The sequence below is a fragment of the Saccoglossus kowalevskii genome, chromosome 14 (genome assembly GCF_978046115.1).
Source record: "Saccoglossus kowalevskii chromosome 14, keSacKowa6.1, whole genome shotgun sequence".
In the NCBI taxonomy this organism is placed as follows: domain Eukaryota; kingdom Metazoa; phylum Hemichordata; class Enteropneusta; family Harrimaniidae; genus Saccoglossus; species Saccoglossus kowalevskii.
Window position 1 is genome coordinate 23674259 of NC_140654.1, and position 18949 is coordinate 23693207.

Below are 18949 nucleotides of genomic sequence, written 5' to 3' on the forward strand. Positions count from 1 at the left end.
TAAAAGCAAGGAAATGTAACTAGCAGAGTGCATGATATGCATGTATTACGTTGTTTAGGTGTAGAATGTTGAAGCTATGTTTAGGATGGCATTAACACTCACCAGTGCAATTGTAATCATCCACCAGTAAATAACCATCCATACATTCACAATAATACGACCCATTTGTATTAATGCAATTATGATCACATTCATGCGTGCCAAGTTGGCATTCATCAATATCTATTACAGACAAAGAATAGTAAAGAGATACAAAAGCAATGAAGTGTAACTTGCAAAGGGCAGGATATGCATGTATTACGTTGCTATATTGCAGAATGTAAAGCAATATTTAGGATGACATTAACACTCACCAGTACAATTGTAATCATCTACCAGTAAATAACCATCCATACATTCACAATAATACGACCCATTAGTATTAATGCAATTATGATCACATTCATGCGTGCCAAGTTGGCATTCATCAATATCTATTATAGACAAAGAATAGTAAAGAGATATAAAAGTGTAACTTGCAAAGGGAAGGATATGCATGTATTACGTTGCTATATTGTAGAATGTAAAGCAATATTTAGGATGACATTAACACTCACCAGTACAATTGTAATCATCTACCAGTAAATAACCATACATACATTCACAATAATACGACCCATTAGTATTAATGCAATTATGATCACATTCATGCGTGCCAAGTTGGCATTCATCAATATCTATTATAAACAAAGAATAGTAAAGAGATATAAAAGCAATTAAATGTAACTTGCAAAGGGCAGGATATGCATGTATTACGTTGCTAAATTGTAGAATGTTAAAGCAATATTTAGGATGACATTAACACTCACCAGTACAATTGTAATCATCTACCAGTAAATAACCATCCATACATTCACAATAGTATGACCCATTTGTATTAATGCAATTATGATCACATTCATGCATGCCAAGTTGACATTCATCATTATCTATAACAGACAAAGCAATGTTATGAGATATAAAAGCAATGAAATGTAACTTGCAGAGCGCATGATATGCATGCATTACGTTGCTAAGGTATAGAATGTTAAAGCAGTGTTTAGGATGACATTAGCACTCACCAGTGCAATTGTAATCATCTACCAGTAAATAACCATCCATACATTCACAATAGTATGACCCGTTTGTATTAATGCAATTATGATCACATTCATGCGTGCCCAGTTGACATTCATCAGTATCTATAATAGACAAAGCAATGTTATGAGATAGAAAAGCAATGAAATCTAACTTGCAGAGCGCATGATATGCATGCATTACGTTGCTAAGATGTATAATGTTAAAGCAGTGTTTAGGATGACATTAACACTCACCAGTGCAATTGTAATCATCTACCAGTAAATAACCATCCATACATTCACAATAATACGACCCATTTGTATTAATGCAATTATGATCACATTCATGCGTGCCAAGTTGGCATTCATCAATATATATTATAGACAAAGAATAGTAAAGAGATATAAAAGCAATGAAGTGTAACTTGCAAAGAGCAGGATATGCATGTATTACGTTTTAAATTGTAGAATGTTGAAGCTTTGTTTAGGATGGCATTAACACTCACCAGTGCAATTGAAATCATCTGCCAGTAAATAACCATCCATACATTCACAATAGTATGACCCATTAGTATTGGTGCAATTATGATCACACTCATGCGTGCCAAGTTGGCATTCATCAATATCTACAATGGACAAAGCAATGTTATGAGATATGAAAGCAATAAAATGTTACTTGCAGAGTGCATGATATGCATGTATTAGGTTGCCAAGGTGTAGAATGTTAAAGCAATGTTTAGGATGGCATTAACACTCACCAGTGCAATTGTAATCATCTACCAGTAAATAACCATCCATACATTCACAATAGTATGACCCATTTGTATTAATGCAATTATGATCACATTCATGTGTGCCAAGTTGGCATTCATTATTATCTATAATAGACAAAGCAAGGTTATGAGATATAAAAGCATTTAAATTTAACTTGCAGAGGGCATGGTAGGCATGTATTAGGTTGCTAAGGTGTAGAATGTTGAAGCAATGTTTAGGATGACATTAACACTCACCAGTGCAATTGTAATCATCTACCAGTAAATAACCATCCATACATTCACAATAGTATGACCCATTTGTATTAATGCAATTATGATCACATTCATGCGTGCCAAGTTGACATTCATCAGTATCTATAATAGACAAAGCAATGTTATGAGATATAAAAGCAAGGAAATGTAACTAGCAGAGTGCATGATATGCATGTATTACGTTGTTAATGTGTAGAATGTTAAAGCAATGTTTAGGATGGCATTATCACTCACCAGTGCAATTGTAATCATCTACCAGTAAATAACCATTCATACATTCACAATAATACGACCCATTTGTATTAATGCAATTATGATCACATTCATGTGTGCCAAGTTGACATTCATCATTATCTATAATAGACAAAGCAATGTTATGAGATATAAAAGCAATGAAATGTAACTTGCAGAGGGCATGGTAGGCATGTATTAGGTTGCTAAGGTCTAGAATGTTGAAGCAATGTTTAGGATGGCATTAACACTCACCAGTGCAATTGTAATCATCTACCAGTAAATAACCATCCATACATTCACAATAGTATGACCCATTAGTATTAGTGCAATTATGATCACATTCATGAGTGCCAAGTTGGCATTCATCAATATCTATAATAGACAAAGCAATGTTATGAGATATAAAAGCAATGAAATGTAACTTGCAGAGGGCATGGTAGGCATGTATTAGGTTGCTAAGGTCTAGAATGTTAAAGCAATGTTTAGGATGACATTAACACTCACCAGCGCAATTGTAATCATCTACCAGTAAATAACCATCCATACATTCACAATAATACGACCCATTTGTATTAATGCAATTATGATCACATTCATGTGTGCCAAGTTGACATTCATCATTATCTATAATAGACAAAGCAATGTTATGAGATATAAAAGCAATGAAATGTAACTTGCAGAGGGCATGGTAGGCATGTATTAGGTTGCTAAGGTCTAGAATGTTGAAGCAATGTTTAGGATGGCATTAACACTCACTCACCTGTACAATTGTAATCATCTACCAGTAAATAACCATCCAAACATTCACAATAATACGACCCATTAGTATTAATGCAATTATGATCACATTCATGCGTGCCAAGTTGACATTCATCAATATCTATTATAGACAAAGAATAATAGAGAGATATAAAAACAATGAAGTGTAACTTGCAAAGGCCAGGATATGCATGTATTACGTTGCTAAATTGTAGAATGTTGAAGCTTTGTTTAGGATGGCATTAACACTCACCAGTGCAATTGTAATCATCTGCCAGTAAATAACCATCCATACATTCACAATAATACGACCCATTAGTATTAATGCAATTATGATCACATTCATGCGTGCCAAGTTGGCATTCATCAATATCTATTATAGTCAAATAATAGTAAAGAGATATAATAGCAATTAAATGTAACTTGCAAAGGGCAGGATATGCATGTATTACGTTGCTAAATTGTAGAATGTTAAAGTAATATTTAGGATGACATTAACACTCACCAGTACAATTATTGACATTTTTAATGTTTGTTATGACATGACGTTTACAAATAAATGATTAAATACTCATTTAAAAAAAAAATCACAACTACGCTATTATTTTCATTAGATTGTCGTCGATCCCCAATGCATACTAAAAAACAAAAAGCAATATTACCTGATGCAATCACATATTTGCGGAATACCACCAACTGGATGGCTGTATTAATGTGTTGCATTTTGTGAATAATAACGTGCTGATATGTGTGCGAAGTATAAGTAATAATTCACATTACCTATTTCGCAATTGATTCCATTATACCCAGTGCTACATGCACAGATATAAGAATTTATTTCGTTGTGACAAGTTCCAGCATGTTGACAGGGGCTGCTTATACACTCGTTTGCATCTGAATTAAAAATAATAGTTATGTAAGACTACGAACAATACTGATATAACAATGTATGTACATACCAATTGTTTTGTTACGTGGATAGCAATAAAAATAATAGACCTAAGTGAAACCAATAAGTGTACACGATTAATTGCGTAACCATGGGTGTACACCAGATGAAATAATACAACACGATCTCTTACCTGTCTCACATGTGCTTCCTTCATAGCCAGTGCCGTCACAATCGCACGTAAACGATCCAACGGTGTTAATGCAAATACCTCCATGTAGGCATTGACCAGTTAGTGTGCATTCATCAATGTCTAAATGCATAATTGAAATGCCATTAACTATCATCATTTTTTTTTTTTAAATCATCAATTGTTGGTCAAATTCACATTTATTTTGGTTGAGTTTATATCGGTTTGCACGCCGCTGGTGGTCGTCGTCCTGTTTGATGTGGGACTCATAGCACCGTTCGCACCGCGTTTAAAATACATTGTTTGTTTACAAGAAATTCGAACACGCGCTGCGCGACGACCACCGCTCTTTAATGTAACTCAATGTAACGTAAACTCATTTGATATCGTCCAAAACAGTACGGTGTTCATTCTTCAAGCTGATGTACCGACAATCCATAGCAATGGCTTCACAAAAATCTAATGAATCACTTATGAATATCTGAGCTACTCTAACTGACACACTCGACAACAGTTTTGAATCAATGATATCAGAGAAAAAACTGATGTGTAGAAGATATAAATCGTGGTTTTATTAATATGATTCCCATAGGGCATTGAATTGTGATCGTAGTAAACATAAACACATCACTGCCCACATAAGACGCCATTATTTTCCCATTGCCATATCTGAGTCAATGCGAAGCTAGTTACACAATTGTGTCTGATTGGCTACCTAATTTCTAACAATCAGACCAATCAGAGAGCGGCCTGTTTTTTTGACAGATGTTGGCAATCAAATGTTTCGACTCATCTATCTTTTTGGAATAAATAATCATGAGACAAACAGGTGGAATATTCCATAATTTTTATTTTTAAGGTATTTTCCCCGGTGTTTTCCGACAATATAACTTGGAGTATAAAATAACCTATGTAATCCTGGACATGGTAACGGCCGCGAATGGAACACTGTTTGAGGGACAAAACAAATCTCACGATTTCTCGCTCTCAGTGAGACCTCACCGGTTATTTCCGTCTAATATCTATACATCCAGCGTTTTCAACATGTAACCAAAACATTTACCTTGGCATGTTGGTGTAGGTGTCCACGTGCCATCGTCACACGTCACTGTACCCGATCCTTCATATCCCTCCGCACAGCTGTACACGACTGCACTCTGGTGGATGACCTCTGTCCCATTATAAATAACATTGTCTAATACTTCCGGTTCATTACACGGTGCTGTGCAAAATGACAAATATTATTGAATTACTGATTACTCATTGTAGATTATGACGTCAAATATTGTAATATCATGACAATATTGAGCTTGAAATATAATATCCGAAAATCTTGCTGACACAACCTTGATATCACTCACTAGACGACTTTGTACCATCATCGCCCATGCCATCGCTGATGATAAAAAACCCACGGCCCAGTTGTGACGTATGTTGGGTATGTAAGGTAATGTATTTTTGCGAGTATTGCAGTATATCCTGTAGCCATATTTTCATATTGGACACAACGCCATCACTCACATTCATACCCCCCCCCCCCACCAACGTCACAGTGCTAACCTATCGCTCTATTATATTTATATGCAAATGAAGCAGACGCGCGCTTGCTCACGGTGCAGCGTTATTGTAGTAGCGTTACATAAAATGCCATCCTAGAAAAAGCAAACAGGAAGAAAAAAAAAGAATTTTCAAGGGGCAACGCACCCGACCTCACATACTGACCTTTGCATTTCGGCAACTCGCCGTTCCAGAACCCATCAGTGCAAGACAACTCACTCGATCCATACAAAGTATAGTCTGTGTCACAAATCACGGTAATCAAATCTCCATGTGAATACCAACCGTCTACAGACGCTGGTAATATTGTGCTGTTAGCAGGCGCTCCTTGATCTGCGCATCCCACTGAAATAAATGAGAATGAAATGTGTTTTTAATGGCGATGAAAACAGTTTATTTATAATTATATCGTACATATGTACTTAAATTCACTGTGGAATTTAGTTAATTGCGGTTTGTTCGGCTCGCATAAAAAGTTGGTAAGGCACTGTGAGTATGATGAGGATTATCGAGTTTGTTTTATATTGCACGTAATATGTGATTTAATGTTAATCTTTAGTGTTACTATGACTGAAAACGCTGCAGTATTCGTTCGATGAAATTGTGAAAACATAAGTCTATATTAGACTTTCCGTTGATTGCGAGATTCCGCGTTGTGTGTGAAATTGAACGTGAACACAGGACAAACAAAGGTCATAGCGTCGTAGTGGCGACAAACATCGCGTGAGATTTGACAAACGCAAACGTATTTTAGAGGATATATTCCACGCTTACTAATATACACATTTGATGATGGTCAATTTCGATTAAGTAATGGTATTCTAACGCAATATCCCCTTGTCAAAGATCGGTCTTTTGAATTTGTGCTATAAAAAACGAAATTCGAGTTCAAAATCAAATTCTTACTCTTAAATGGTAAGTACTTAGTACTTCATTCATTCATTCAGTTCTTAATTGAACGAATACAGATATGTTTGCTGCTAAAACAACATTTTTATTTTAACAATAATTTTAACATCATGCTGTACCTTTCATTATATAATATGAAAAAAATATATTTAAATATGCTCAAAATACTCAAACTTATTCACAGTGTCTAATTTATGCAAAACTAATATCAATATGTGGATATATGGTGAGCTTATTCGTATCATGTTCGATTACGTCGACGTCAGAAACCAAACTACAAAGCAAACAGTTAGCTGTATAACATAAATATCTGGGAACGAGGATGTACGTAATTGGGGATTTGATGACGTACTGAGACCATTTGTTTTCACTGGACACGGTAACCAGCAATTTACAAAACCTTACCTTTACATACTGGTAACGCCGTCCACACACCGTTATTGCACGTGATACTTCCTGGTCCTACTCTTGAAAATGATGTTGAACAGTTAATTTCCAAGACAGTGAATGATATGTATGGCGCTCCATTGCCATTATGGTTACCATTCAAAGGGGTACCAGGGTCACCGCATGTAGCTACATGAAAACAAAACACATACATTAAATAATGTCATACTTAAATAAAATGAAATGTGCCAAAAGCAATTTTGTGACCACCGTGAGCGATGAAATAATTTACAAATTTGCGTATCTGCATAAATACCTTGACATCCTGGTACATAAGATATAGGGGGATTCCATGAGTTGTCGTTTTCACATGTTATATTGGGAGGTCCGAACAACGTCGTATTGCCCTCACAGCTAAATGAAACTGTGGAATTTTCGCTGTATGGTCCAATGGGGTTTATGATTGACTCTCCAAACGGTTCCAGAATTGGTAACATACACTCTGTAAAGGTAGAAATATAAATAGTTATTTTGTTCAATGTTCACCGGTTTTAGATTTTACTATCAAATATATATGTTTAAAAAATGTATTGCCGGTATAGCACATACCCACTGTAGTGTACTAGTCGTGGTTCAGTGGAAAATACATTATATTCGAGGCATTGCCGTAAACCATAGCTCAATAATAATTACAAACCACGCAATCCATAACCAATTATATCAACATTTCATATTTTATCCATACATTTTACACATTCTCTGTATTGGAGAATTTCAGAAAAAAAATATATTTCCTAAGTTTATCATCATAGTAGAAATAGTAGCACTGTTTTTAAATCAGTCATCTCCACTCTCCACAGTTTAAATTATATGATAAAATATTTATGCTAGCTCAGCCATGACTATTATATATTAGATTTGTTGCAGTCTACGAGCCAATCTCATCTTTTTTTTCTGTTCTCTGGCTATTTATGTGAAAATTACCCTGAAGTGTGCACCGAAAGTTCGCCACTGCAATATCTGTATTATTCACGGCATTGTAATTTAGCATGGAGATAAAATCCGAAAATGTTGTTCAATAAATGATGTGTGACAACTGCTGTCATTTTAATAATCCGTTAATGGCATTTAACTGTTAATTTGCACGTTGAAAAGAGGTTTCGAAAACAGTTAACTAAAAGCGGCCACTCATAAAAAAAAAGTACCCAGTATTTATTTAAGGTGCAATAAAGTCTACTCTCGTAATATAATATGTAATATAATATGTAATATAAAAATATTGACTTTAAAAAGTTGGGGGCCACCAGCCTAATTTTCGAGAAAACAAGTCATTGTTAATGACACAGTCCCCGTCCAAACTTTTGTGATCTGACATATCAATGTGATGCTGATGAAGTCATTGAGATTAGATTGAAACCATTAATAGGAAATGGATTTGTAAAAAAATATGATTTAGTGCTTTTACACGAGAATTGAACATTGGAAAGTCATATTGAATCAAATTACAAAAATAATGTTCACGTTGATGTATCTATTGGTATACTGTCTTTGTACAAAATTTAAACAGAACTGTTCTTTGCATTTATGGGAAAGTAGGCATGGGTATCATGCAAAACAAAATGGCCACCAGTCAGCCATATTAGTTTGAACCACAGAAAAAAAATGACGTGCGCCTTTAACCCAATATGTATGATCAACATATCAATTTTGATCTAAATTGGCCTAGTCATCTCTGAGAATCAGCTCCGGGCATGTAAAAAAATGACGATTTAACGTTTTTACAGAAAATTTGGGCGTCGGTCAGCCATATTGAATCGAATCACAAAAATAATGTTGGTACAAATGTATCCCTTGGTATTCTATTTTTTTACAAAATTTAAAGAGAAACGTTCATTGCATTCAAAAGAAAGTAGCATGGGTACCATGAAAAACAAAATGGCCGCCAGTCGACCATATTTACTTGAATCACGGAAAAAAAATATGACGTGCACCTATAACTCAGTATGTATGATCATCATACCAACTTTGATCCAAATCGGCCCAGTCGCCTCCGAGAAACTGCTGCGGGCACGTTTAGGTATCAGAAATAGCAAATTGTACATACAAAATGGCCGCCAGTCGGCCATTTTTGCTCCGATCATAAAGTAACTTGACGCGCATATGTAAGACATTATGTATTGTCTTCATGTAAAGATTAAATGAAATCCGTCAATGGGTTTCCGAGATATAGCTCCGTACGTACGTACATCCGTACGTACGGAAGGGCGGAACGAACCCAAATTAATAGTACCCGTTTTCGGACTTAGTCCGAACGTGGACTAATGATACTTGTATTTTAGTGGCCATGTTGTTAGTATTATAACGCTTTTACCATATAACTTCCTATGGCACAGATTTTATGCCATATCTCAAACTGTAAGCTGTTGATATAATCTGTATTGTTGGTTGTCCTGATTTAAAACAAAATCTGGGTTTCAAAAATAGGTCAAAATGCATAATTTCTTTAACAGCATTTTCTATAGAATTTTTCTAAAAAATAACAAATTTTGGAAAATATTAGGAAAAGTTTCTCATGTCACTGTAAGACCCAAAAAATGCCAACTTTCTCAAAACCTCCATGAGTAGGCTACTATATTATCGTTAAACTCTTTCCAAATGACCGTATGCTATTTAGCTAGCTATTGTATTGTTGTTAATGCGGTTACGATATTCCAATTCATGTTTATTTTTCGCCACTATGATAGAAATGAACATATTTATTTCTACCGACGCCAGACAGGTATTGAATTTAAAACGTAGTGGCGCACAAGTTGAACACAAGAAGCGTGAACGTGAACGCGTTATGATCGTTCATTTGACGAAAACGGTCAAAGAGACGCCGATAGATTTTTTGATCACACACCAAAAATATCTCTCACGACGTTTCATTTCTAGAAATGTTACATAAATCAGAAACACATCATTAGCAATAATGTTTACAGCGGGATTATTACAAAACATTCCATCTAAAAACATTGTGATTTGGACTGTATTATATTCAGCGAAAACGAACGCGTAAAATAAATTAAAAAGAGTAATTATTGTGACTTTTTTAATGTTTATCTTGAATCGTGTTCTGTTCGCTATTCACATCGCCTGAACCACGTGACCATTGACTGCGTTGAAAACATCCGTGGTTACAATGTCATAATGTCTCGTTGAAAGCAAACGATTGTTTTTACATAGTAGGATTGAATGCCGTCAATGAAACGTTTGTTAAAGGGCGGTGGTCGTCGTACCGCGTTCTGTTCGACCATACCATAATCATAGCGACATACACGGCGCGTATACTGCATTGTTTGTTTACATGAAATTCGAACACGCCATGTTACGGGGTTGATATTAGAACGATATATATAGTTTTCATGATACTTGCATCAACTCGATAGTCGAGCAGTTAAGGTATAGATGCAGGTTCGTGGACACTCGGAGTGACATTTTTTTTTTGCTTTTCTTACCCAGACAGTCTTGGCTAGATAGTGTTAAAATTTCAGAGCATTATCAATGCTGTAACATACTCAAAAATCAATTTTAAAATATAGGGAACCGAGGCACGCGTATGTGATTAATAGTCCCAGTGTACATATGGGCGACTAATGGTTACACGACGGACACAATCATTGTCTGCGAAACACGTGCAACCAAACTGGCGTCGCTGATTATAATTCCCTTTCTAAGTGCAGTACCAACCGTTCTTTGTTTTCAATTGATGTGATCTAAACACCTAAACACTATATTTATCATCGGAAACGCAATTTTATCTGTTAACACATTCACGAGAAAACAGCTGACACGCCTACTTGTGTTCACCTGTAAACAGGCGTACTTGTACCCTCAGTGGGGTCTGGTTGTGCGGATAGTGACGGATCTTAAATCAACTCGAAATCACATTCCCGACACTAGCATGTTGTCATTTGTAGATTTATATCACTGCATCTAGTAAAGACTTCACAGCGTTTCTTGTCCTCGCATCTCTAGACTTCACAGAATCGCCTTCAGCAAAGTGTTCGAACCGTTGACTAATCGCGGATTGTTCTAACACATCGGGGATGTGTTCTAACATCTATTAGTAGTATTTTGCCGAAATTCACGCAAACTCAGACTACTTAATAGTCACGCGAGGGGACCCCAACAAAGCCGACATTCCAATGCAATGACGTATGCACGTCAAACCCCGCAAACACGTTGTGCTGACTGCCAAATTTGGAGTAAAATGAGTACGGACAGGTTTAGTGAACTCGATTACTGCGACTTGAATGGTACAAGCAGCTCACAAGATCACAATTCTTCCAATCGCTGGTTTTACAACACACATCATGTCGGCAGCGGGGTCGGCGGTCGGCCAATTAACATTCAAAATATTCAGGTCAGGTACTTGAACGCCGCGCTGGAGTGCTTGCCGCTGAGACTACGGTTATTCATATCACTACACAATTTTGACAAAACAATTATCAATTGCAAGTTTCCCGACGATATGACGATATATCTTATGTGTCGATATATGACGATATATCTTATGTGTCGATATATGACGATATATCTTATGTGCCGATATATGACGATATATCTTATGTGTCGATATATGACGATATTTCTTATGTGCCGATATATGACGATATATCTTATGTGTCGATATATGACGATATATCTTATGTGCCGATATATGACGATATATCTTATGTGTTGATATATGACGATATTCCTTATGTGCCGATATATAACGATATATCTTATGTGTCGATATATGACGAAATATATTATGTGCTGATATATGACGATATATCTCATGTGCCGATATATGACGATATATCTTCCCGATATAACAGTTATTCGTCTCGGCTGCTCAGTTACAGTTAATAATTGTTAACAATTATATTAATATATGACGACACCGAGATACAGAATCAGAATCAACTATTAAGGTTATCTAGTAAAACCTGTGTTAAATGACGTAAGACTATACATTTTTGAATGACGATTTCTGTTACCCATCTACACCATGTTTCGTCGCTAGAGGGCGTTACAATTTTGGACAAGCCATACATCGCCGACAATCAACTTGAAAATTACAGCAAAATGCTCATTGAATACTCCATTGAATGGAAACAGAAACATCATTCCATATGTAGCGATAATCACTAAAATCAAGTAACCCGCCTACCTAGAGTGATGTTTGCCCACGACAAATTCTCGAATTTAATCGACAATACCCGAAGAAATGAGACACACTTCGATATATGTGAACGCCCTTCAATAGCGTCATGACCTCGGTACGTGACCTAAAGCATAGAACGTTGGGGATGTACAGCTAGAAATGTAACTTCCTAGTGTCAAATGACTCCTGATATATCGCCAAAGAGTACTCTTGAGGTCTTTCTTTCAATCTTCAACAAAGAACCCCCCCCCCATCCTGACTGTATTGACTCGTGACAGAAAACGTCGCACCCAAAATAATTTAATTATACGACTTTTCCGTGACTTTCGGAATAAAAATAACCCTCACGGGCAGTGTTCTAAAAAAAGCTGTCTTGCACATATCGGTCATCAGTTTTCTTCATCAGCGAGCTGATCATTGAAGGAGCCTGAGAAGTACAGTGCCGACTATTACATTTGAGTCAGACATGTACAACTTTTCAGTCTCAGTTAAAAATGGGTCTGAATTGCGCGACAGTGAACGATATTGTATGCACAACACGGATGTAGAAAATATGTGATGTGTATTGTGATGTAGTCAACTGTGACGTAACACTTCAGTATATGTATATCTCTGCACGCACCGCCGAACACAATGTCGACTCACAATGGGTGTCTTAAGGGAGTCGAGACTAATATAACTAAGACTATATGTCAATCATGCGTTTAAGCGCAGTGTGTAACTAATTGTTTGAACTAACATTAAAATAAAACAATATACTTTTTCAGAAGTTACATACGCCCTTTTTATTGCCCACCGAAACAAAAGTGTAGATAAATATTCATCCAAATTATCTATTTGTATGACGTAGATACGGAGTCGACCGACTCAGAATACTATGTATACCTAGCCAATTTGACTATCCCGTCAAATTTCCCTAACTTTTAGCATCCACAAACTCCAAACTAACGTTAACCACGCTCTGGTTTTACAACAATTTGTTCTAACAACGCAACGTAAGCCCAATTTGACCTCCAAACAGGGCCATCCATTCAAACGACCAGCGCAATGTTCAAGTGTCCAAGCTATGCACACCCTGTCAGACCCAGTACCACTACATACCACTCGGATATACACACATTATGATAACAATTTCATAACGGGTGCTCTTCGCTACTGCCCGAGATATTTCCAATAAAAATGCGTCCCGTTGTAGATTGCATCAATAGTTGCATTATGGCTAATATTCAGGTGACATGTACCACAAAGTTCATTTTGAATCGAACTATTTCGGCGTACAGCATACAATTTTTATTTCTAATTATAGGAAAGATCAATTTCACTGGCTTACCTGAGGACACCGACTTGCATGCTAACAGCAGCACAGCGACACGTATCCAGATAACTATTGAACTCATACTGCGAATACGGATAGCGAGATTTAAGCCGATAAACTGGACATTGTCTGCCTGGAAAAAACGCGTACCTGTAACTAATGTCGTTACTGGACCAAGAGAATGACAATTGACCCTTGGGGGCAGCGTACTCTGTACAAACTCTTTATGCTGGAACTCAGCAAATTACGTAATATTACCGAAACAATCGTGCCCAATATTCTACAAACGCCACTGTTTAAAAATAGGGTATTTTTATTCTCATGGAATAAAAAAGAAAACATGTTGTCCTGTCATGGTTACACACCAATTATTATCAATAACAACCAGCTGTGACTCGTTTATGGGGCCATTAGTTTACGTACACGGCGTTTGGGGCAGTGTAAATGTGGTCACGATCAAGGTAGAAACTGATGCCAAATTAAATTTAATTACGCCATTGAACGCTGTGATGAGATCGCTAGGGTGTTATGAGCAGTAAGCTAACTTTTATTAACATGCAATTACAAACTAAGTCAATGGAAGTAAATAAAGGGGTTAAAAGTGTGATGTTGAGTAATGATGTCTTCGTGTTGCGTTGAATGTGAGTGCACCCAATTTCACTCCATCCGGAAAAATGTTGTCCGTTGAACTATAACGTGTTTCATTGACTTTATTTATTTATTTGTAATTTTATTCTTCCAAAAAAATAAATTATTTTGCAATTGTTCTCCAAGGTAATAATTAATCGGGGAGGGGGGTGTCACCAGGCTAATTTTCGAGAAAATGATGGTTGTCATTTTGGCAGTATTATAACGCTTTTACCATAGGGTCTCTAGCACAATAGTATGTTAAATCAGATACCAATGACGATGGGGTATTTTTTGTTGTCCTGAATTATTTTAAAAATCACTATGTTCTTTAGAATTGTTTTAAAAGCAGCGATTTTTTTGGGGGGAAAAATAATAAGTTTCTCAAAAAACATCCCTATAACACACATCAGAATACCATTTAATGGTACCATAGGTCGATGATTTGATAAATCAATGGCCATTGTCATGCATTTTACGAACAACTTCCTCAAAACATTATTACAAACTTTCCGTAGTAGTGTAGCTTTGAGTGTCAGATAGTTTGTACTATTGTACGATCGTGTGTAAACTCGCCGGGATTCGATCAACACAAACACAACACATACACGAAGTTGCGTTATTTGAAATAAACAACTATTTTATCCATTGAAGTCACTGTTTTTTTCGAACAGCAACAACATGGCCAGCTAGTTTCTAGCTGATCTGCTGATCAATTGGGTTGATCCCACCATTTTCACGAGTCACCAATCACCAGCGGACCTATGCCAATTCCCTCAAACCCTCGAAATAAAAGTATGAACACTAGGGGGCAGTATGAACTCGATTGAAGTTTTCTTTTAAAAAAAACTATTCGCCTTCGTATGCAAGATTAATTTCCCATAATACACTCTGCTCCCGCTCATTCCATTCACATAAGTCGTTTTTATTTAGCTTACATACATCTAAAACATTGGGATATATAAATGAAATATTGATTTAACAGTAATATTATATTGTTTACCTTTTGAATTTTCAATTTGTCGACAACAAAGAAACCGATGTCCCTCGAGCCAGCAAGTCACACTCGGTCACTTCTTTGTTTATAGTGCCCCGAGGATGTCCCTGTATATTATTCGGGTCAAGCCAATATAATATCGTTAAGTACGGCAATCAAGGAGACGGACAGACGACCAGCGTAAATTAAACCAAACTATCTTTCATACGTTGACAATCTTACTTATAGTATTACGATTCTCGTATAACGCACAGTGTTATTTTTAACGCTGTTAACTGGGTGACGCTAAAATGTAGAAGATACAAATATATACACTGTTGCAAAAATCGTTCACAAATTTCTATTCCTGTGTGGGACCGGGATTCATGTTCACCTAATGAGGCATTGAGGAAAAATATTTGTGTTATACCAAGAGAGAAACTACTAGTATATTATACCAAATAAAATTATTTAAAACAATATTTGAAAGTTATCCACAGAAGTATCATTTTTGTTCATATTTCTCATAAATTGTAACCAATCAGAAAAAAATGCCTATTTAGTTCAATATTAGCATGGAAATTATTTTTTTTTAAATTACATAAAATGTGCAAAATATTTTACATTTTGGCGGTAAACGTTACAGCGTTGCAAGGGTTAAAACGTTTCACAAGAATGATGTTTTTGAGCACACACTCGGTGACTCACGGGAGATGAGCTCACGACTGACTCACGTAAACGTGACGCTATATAGCCCCATTGTTATTAGTCAGGTCGAATTCCACACAGAGACAGCTTTCAAATGTAAACCTTCAATGTGTTGTTCTAGACACCTACGGCAATTGAAATATATTGTTTTCTCACTTTTTAGTTTACATTATTACACTTTCATATAACCTACCATTCCCATGGCAACTAATGTCGTTTATCTTCTGATGCTTTTACTTTTTAGGAAATCATTACTCATGGCAGAAGTGTCAAATTAAAAATAATTTTGTAAATAGTGTCAACAAAATGTTAATCTATCATTAATGGTAGTTCGCCGGCTACCATTAAAAATCCAATGTTAAAATTTCTGAAAAATAATATATGTTCGCCAAATTATGTTTTCCATAAAACGGCGTCCAAAATTGAACAACAATGCCTTTACCGTGTCTACAATTAGTTCGTATGGCAGAAACATTCCATCATATCATTTTTCTATAAAAAATGTTGAAAAGTTTGTATAAGTTATACATAGAATAATCTCATGGAAAATGTTCAAAAATGACAACTTTTTAGATTATTTTGCATACGATTTCTTGAAAAAAAATCTTCTTTTTACGTAAAACATTAAATATGAAAAACTTGCAACAAAAACAATGTGACCGTGACGTACTCACGTAATGTACGGGTCGATCACATTTCAGGTGTTCAGTACCTGATACGATTATACAAACGCTACATTACTTGTAATAAGCACATTGCAGTTCTAGCTTTATTAAAACCCAATACGTCAAGAGCAAGTGTAAGTACTAGTAATTAAATGAAAGAATTCTTCCGTGTACGTAAAATTGCGAAGTGTAATAATACTTCCGGTATTTTGTAAACTCCATATCATCGGTGTATTTAATTTTACGTCTAAAATATATTTTAATATTCTTTATATAAGGGTTTTTCAGTTAGCGGCTTCGTTTCAGTTACTCAACTTGACGTATGACTAGTTATCGATTGAAACATTAGTATTCCGTGTAATTAACCGTAATCTTGATTCCAGTAATTGTCCACATTGTTGAAAACATGAATTAAATCAAAATATGATGTGTGATGCCTTTCGACAGACTATATAATTGAAGATAATTAGGATCTGATTTTAAAAAAAGAATATTTCAAACACAAAAAAAAAATAACAAAATAATGCTATGAGTTTTAAGTTACTATTAAGTACCAGTAACCCAAAGTACTTGCTCAGTACGGTAGTTAACGCAGTAAACTAATTATTCGACTACTTTGCGATAGCCGTAACTTGGTAGATGAGTCAGCATACAATATCGAGCTAGGTCACTATACCCCAAGCTTATTTTACCAGAAACTGATTAAAAATTTAAAAAAAATGATCCTTAGAGAATCTATTTATTATTATGTCAGTTATATATTAACTTTAGTGTCTATATTCTAGCATACGTAGCATACGAGTGTTCCATTGCAACTGTGAACTTGTAGCAGGTGCGGCTTTTTCTTTTTGATATGTAACATCTTTTGAGATTCGAATATGATAACGAAAGTTCGGCGTGCATGATTACGTTCGTATATTCTACGATATATGCATCAAACACGTACATGTATTTTACATGAAAATATTAATAACGTTTTTCGATGGACGATTTTCTAAACAAACCATGTCTACGCAACACATTATTGACATAGTAAACTTGGAGTGAATTTGATAAACTCTGATGCCTCGAAAACCGTTTATAAACCGGATGTGTGACTCAATCAGAGTAAACCTTTTTCATAAATTTTCAAACATAAAACATTCCTGCCTAAACCAGTTTGTTGTAAATATATTTGATACTTCGGGCTGCATACACTTGCGGACGTAATCCTCAGGGCGGACATCCGGGCATTTTCACCACCTGGCAACCACCACGATGAAAAAAAAGACCTGAACTCTTGAAAAAAAACTCTACCTTGGCATAGTTGTTGAAACTCTACTGAACAAAGTTTGTGCAGTTTCCTATACTTTAGCCGTTTTCGCCGGCGTTCTACAGCAGCTTGCGCAAAGCCTATAGTAGAGTGGTGCGCGACTTTGCAACATTCCTCGACGTAGTTCCTCCCAAAGGATAGGAACGTGACCCATTGACGCTACAGGTCGGCGTCCCCTCAACACCGATAGCAAGTGAAATGTGACGACACAGCGATTTGTCTCGTCAACCTGCGCCACAACGAACATAAATTCGATTCCCATTGATGTTTGCCGCAATCGCCTGTCTCTGTTAGTGTCTTTGCTTTAACGATATGGTAGGGTCATAGTTAGGTGACTAACATTTCACGTATTCGGCGAAAGTCAAGAAAATCACTTTATTCAATGTACACCGACGAATCGATAACATATATGACACTGCGGGACTAAAATCGCATTTATGCACAAAATCATGGCGACAATTATGTGTTTGAGTTCAAACTCAATATAATCACATAATAATGTTTTTAATTGTTTAGCAATATCCAGGAATTATGTACTAAAATGGTAGCAGCTATTTTTCGCAAAGGCAAATCCAATGACCAAATATTACTGCGTAATTCGCGTATATCCATGCCTTAAATTGTGTTACATAACAGTCACAGAAACCCTTTAAATTATTTTGGCCACAAAATTGCTGTTATGCATGTTCCTGGACACTAAGTTGATGTTTGTAAAAGCTATATATAGCTGGCTTTTGCAGATTGTAGTTTGAGTTAAGACTGGCAGAATTAGTTTCACGCGCCACAATGCGTTTATATCCGATATTAATTATTGATTTTGATTGCTGTCTATTTGAAATTAAAGACAAAATAGTTGGGTGTATATTGCCGTTAAGGCCTTGACCGAGTTAATAAACTGGCTCCCATGGGATACTCATTCTGCTGCGAAATTACTATTGTATCACGTGACAGGATTTTACACCTTCGCGTAATTAGTAGTATAAAGGGTTTGAGGAATCGTAGCAAACCGCAAAAACACTGCAGAGTGACAGTTATGATCTGTCCGTGCTCTGTGATTGGTAAATAACTATAATTTATGCAAGGCGGCATAATCTACTGATAT

At 36.0% G+C, this 18949-nt stretch overlaps 1 protein-coding gene across 1 annotated transcript; it reads right to left on the reverse strand.

Annotated features, from left to right (window-relative positions):
• Positions 1–5219: 5219 nt before the first annotated feature.
• On the reverse strand, positions 5220–13641 carry LOC144355215 (coagulation factor XIII B chain-like). Its single transcript, XM_078010610.2, has 5 exons — positions 13575–13641; positions 7367–7552; positions 7069–7239; positions 5920–6099; positions 5220–5419 (listed from the first exon to the last, which is right to left on the reverse strand). The coding sequence occupies exons 1-5, from the start codon at positions 13639–13641 to the stop codon at positions 5220–5222; spliced, it is 804 nt and encodes a 267-aa protein (XP_077866736.2).
• Between the last annotated feature and the right edge of the window lie 5308 nt (positions 13642–18949).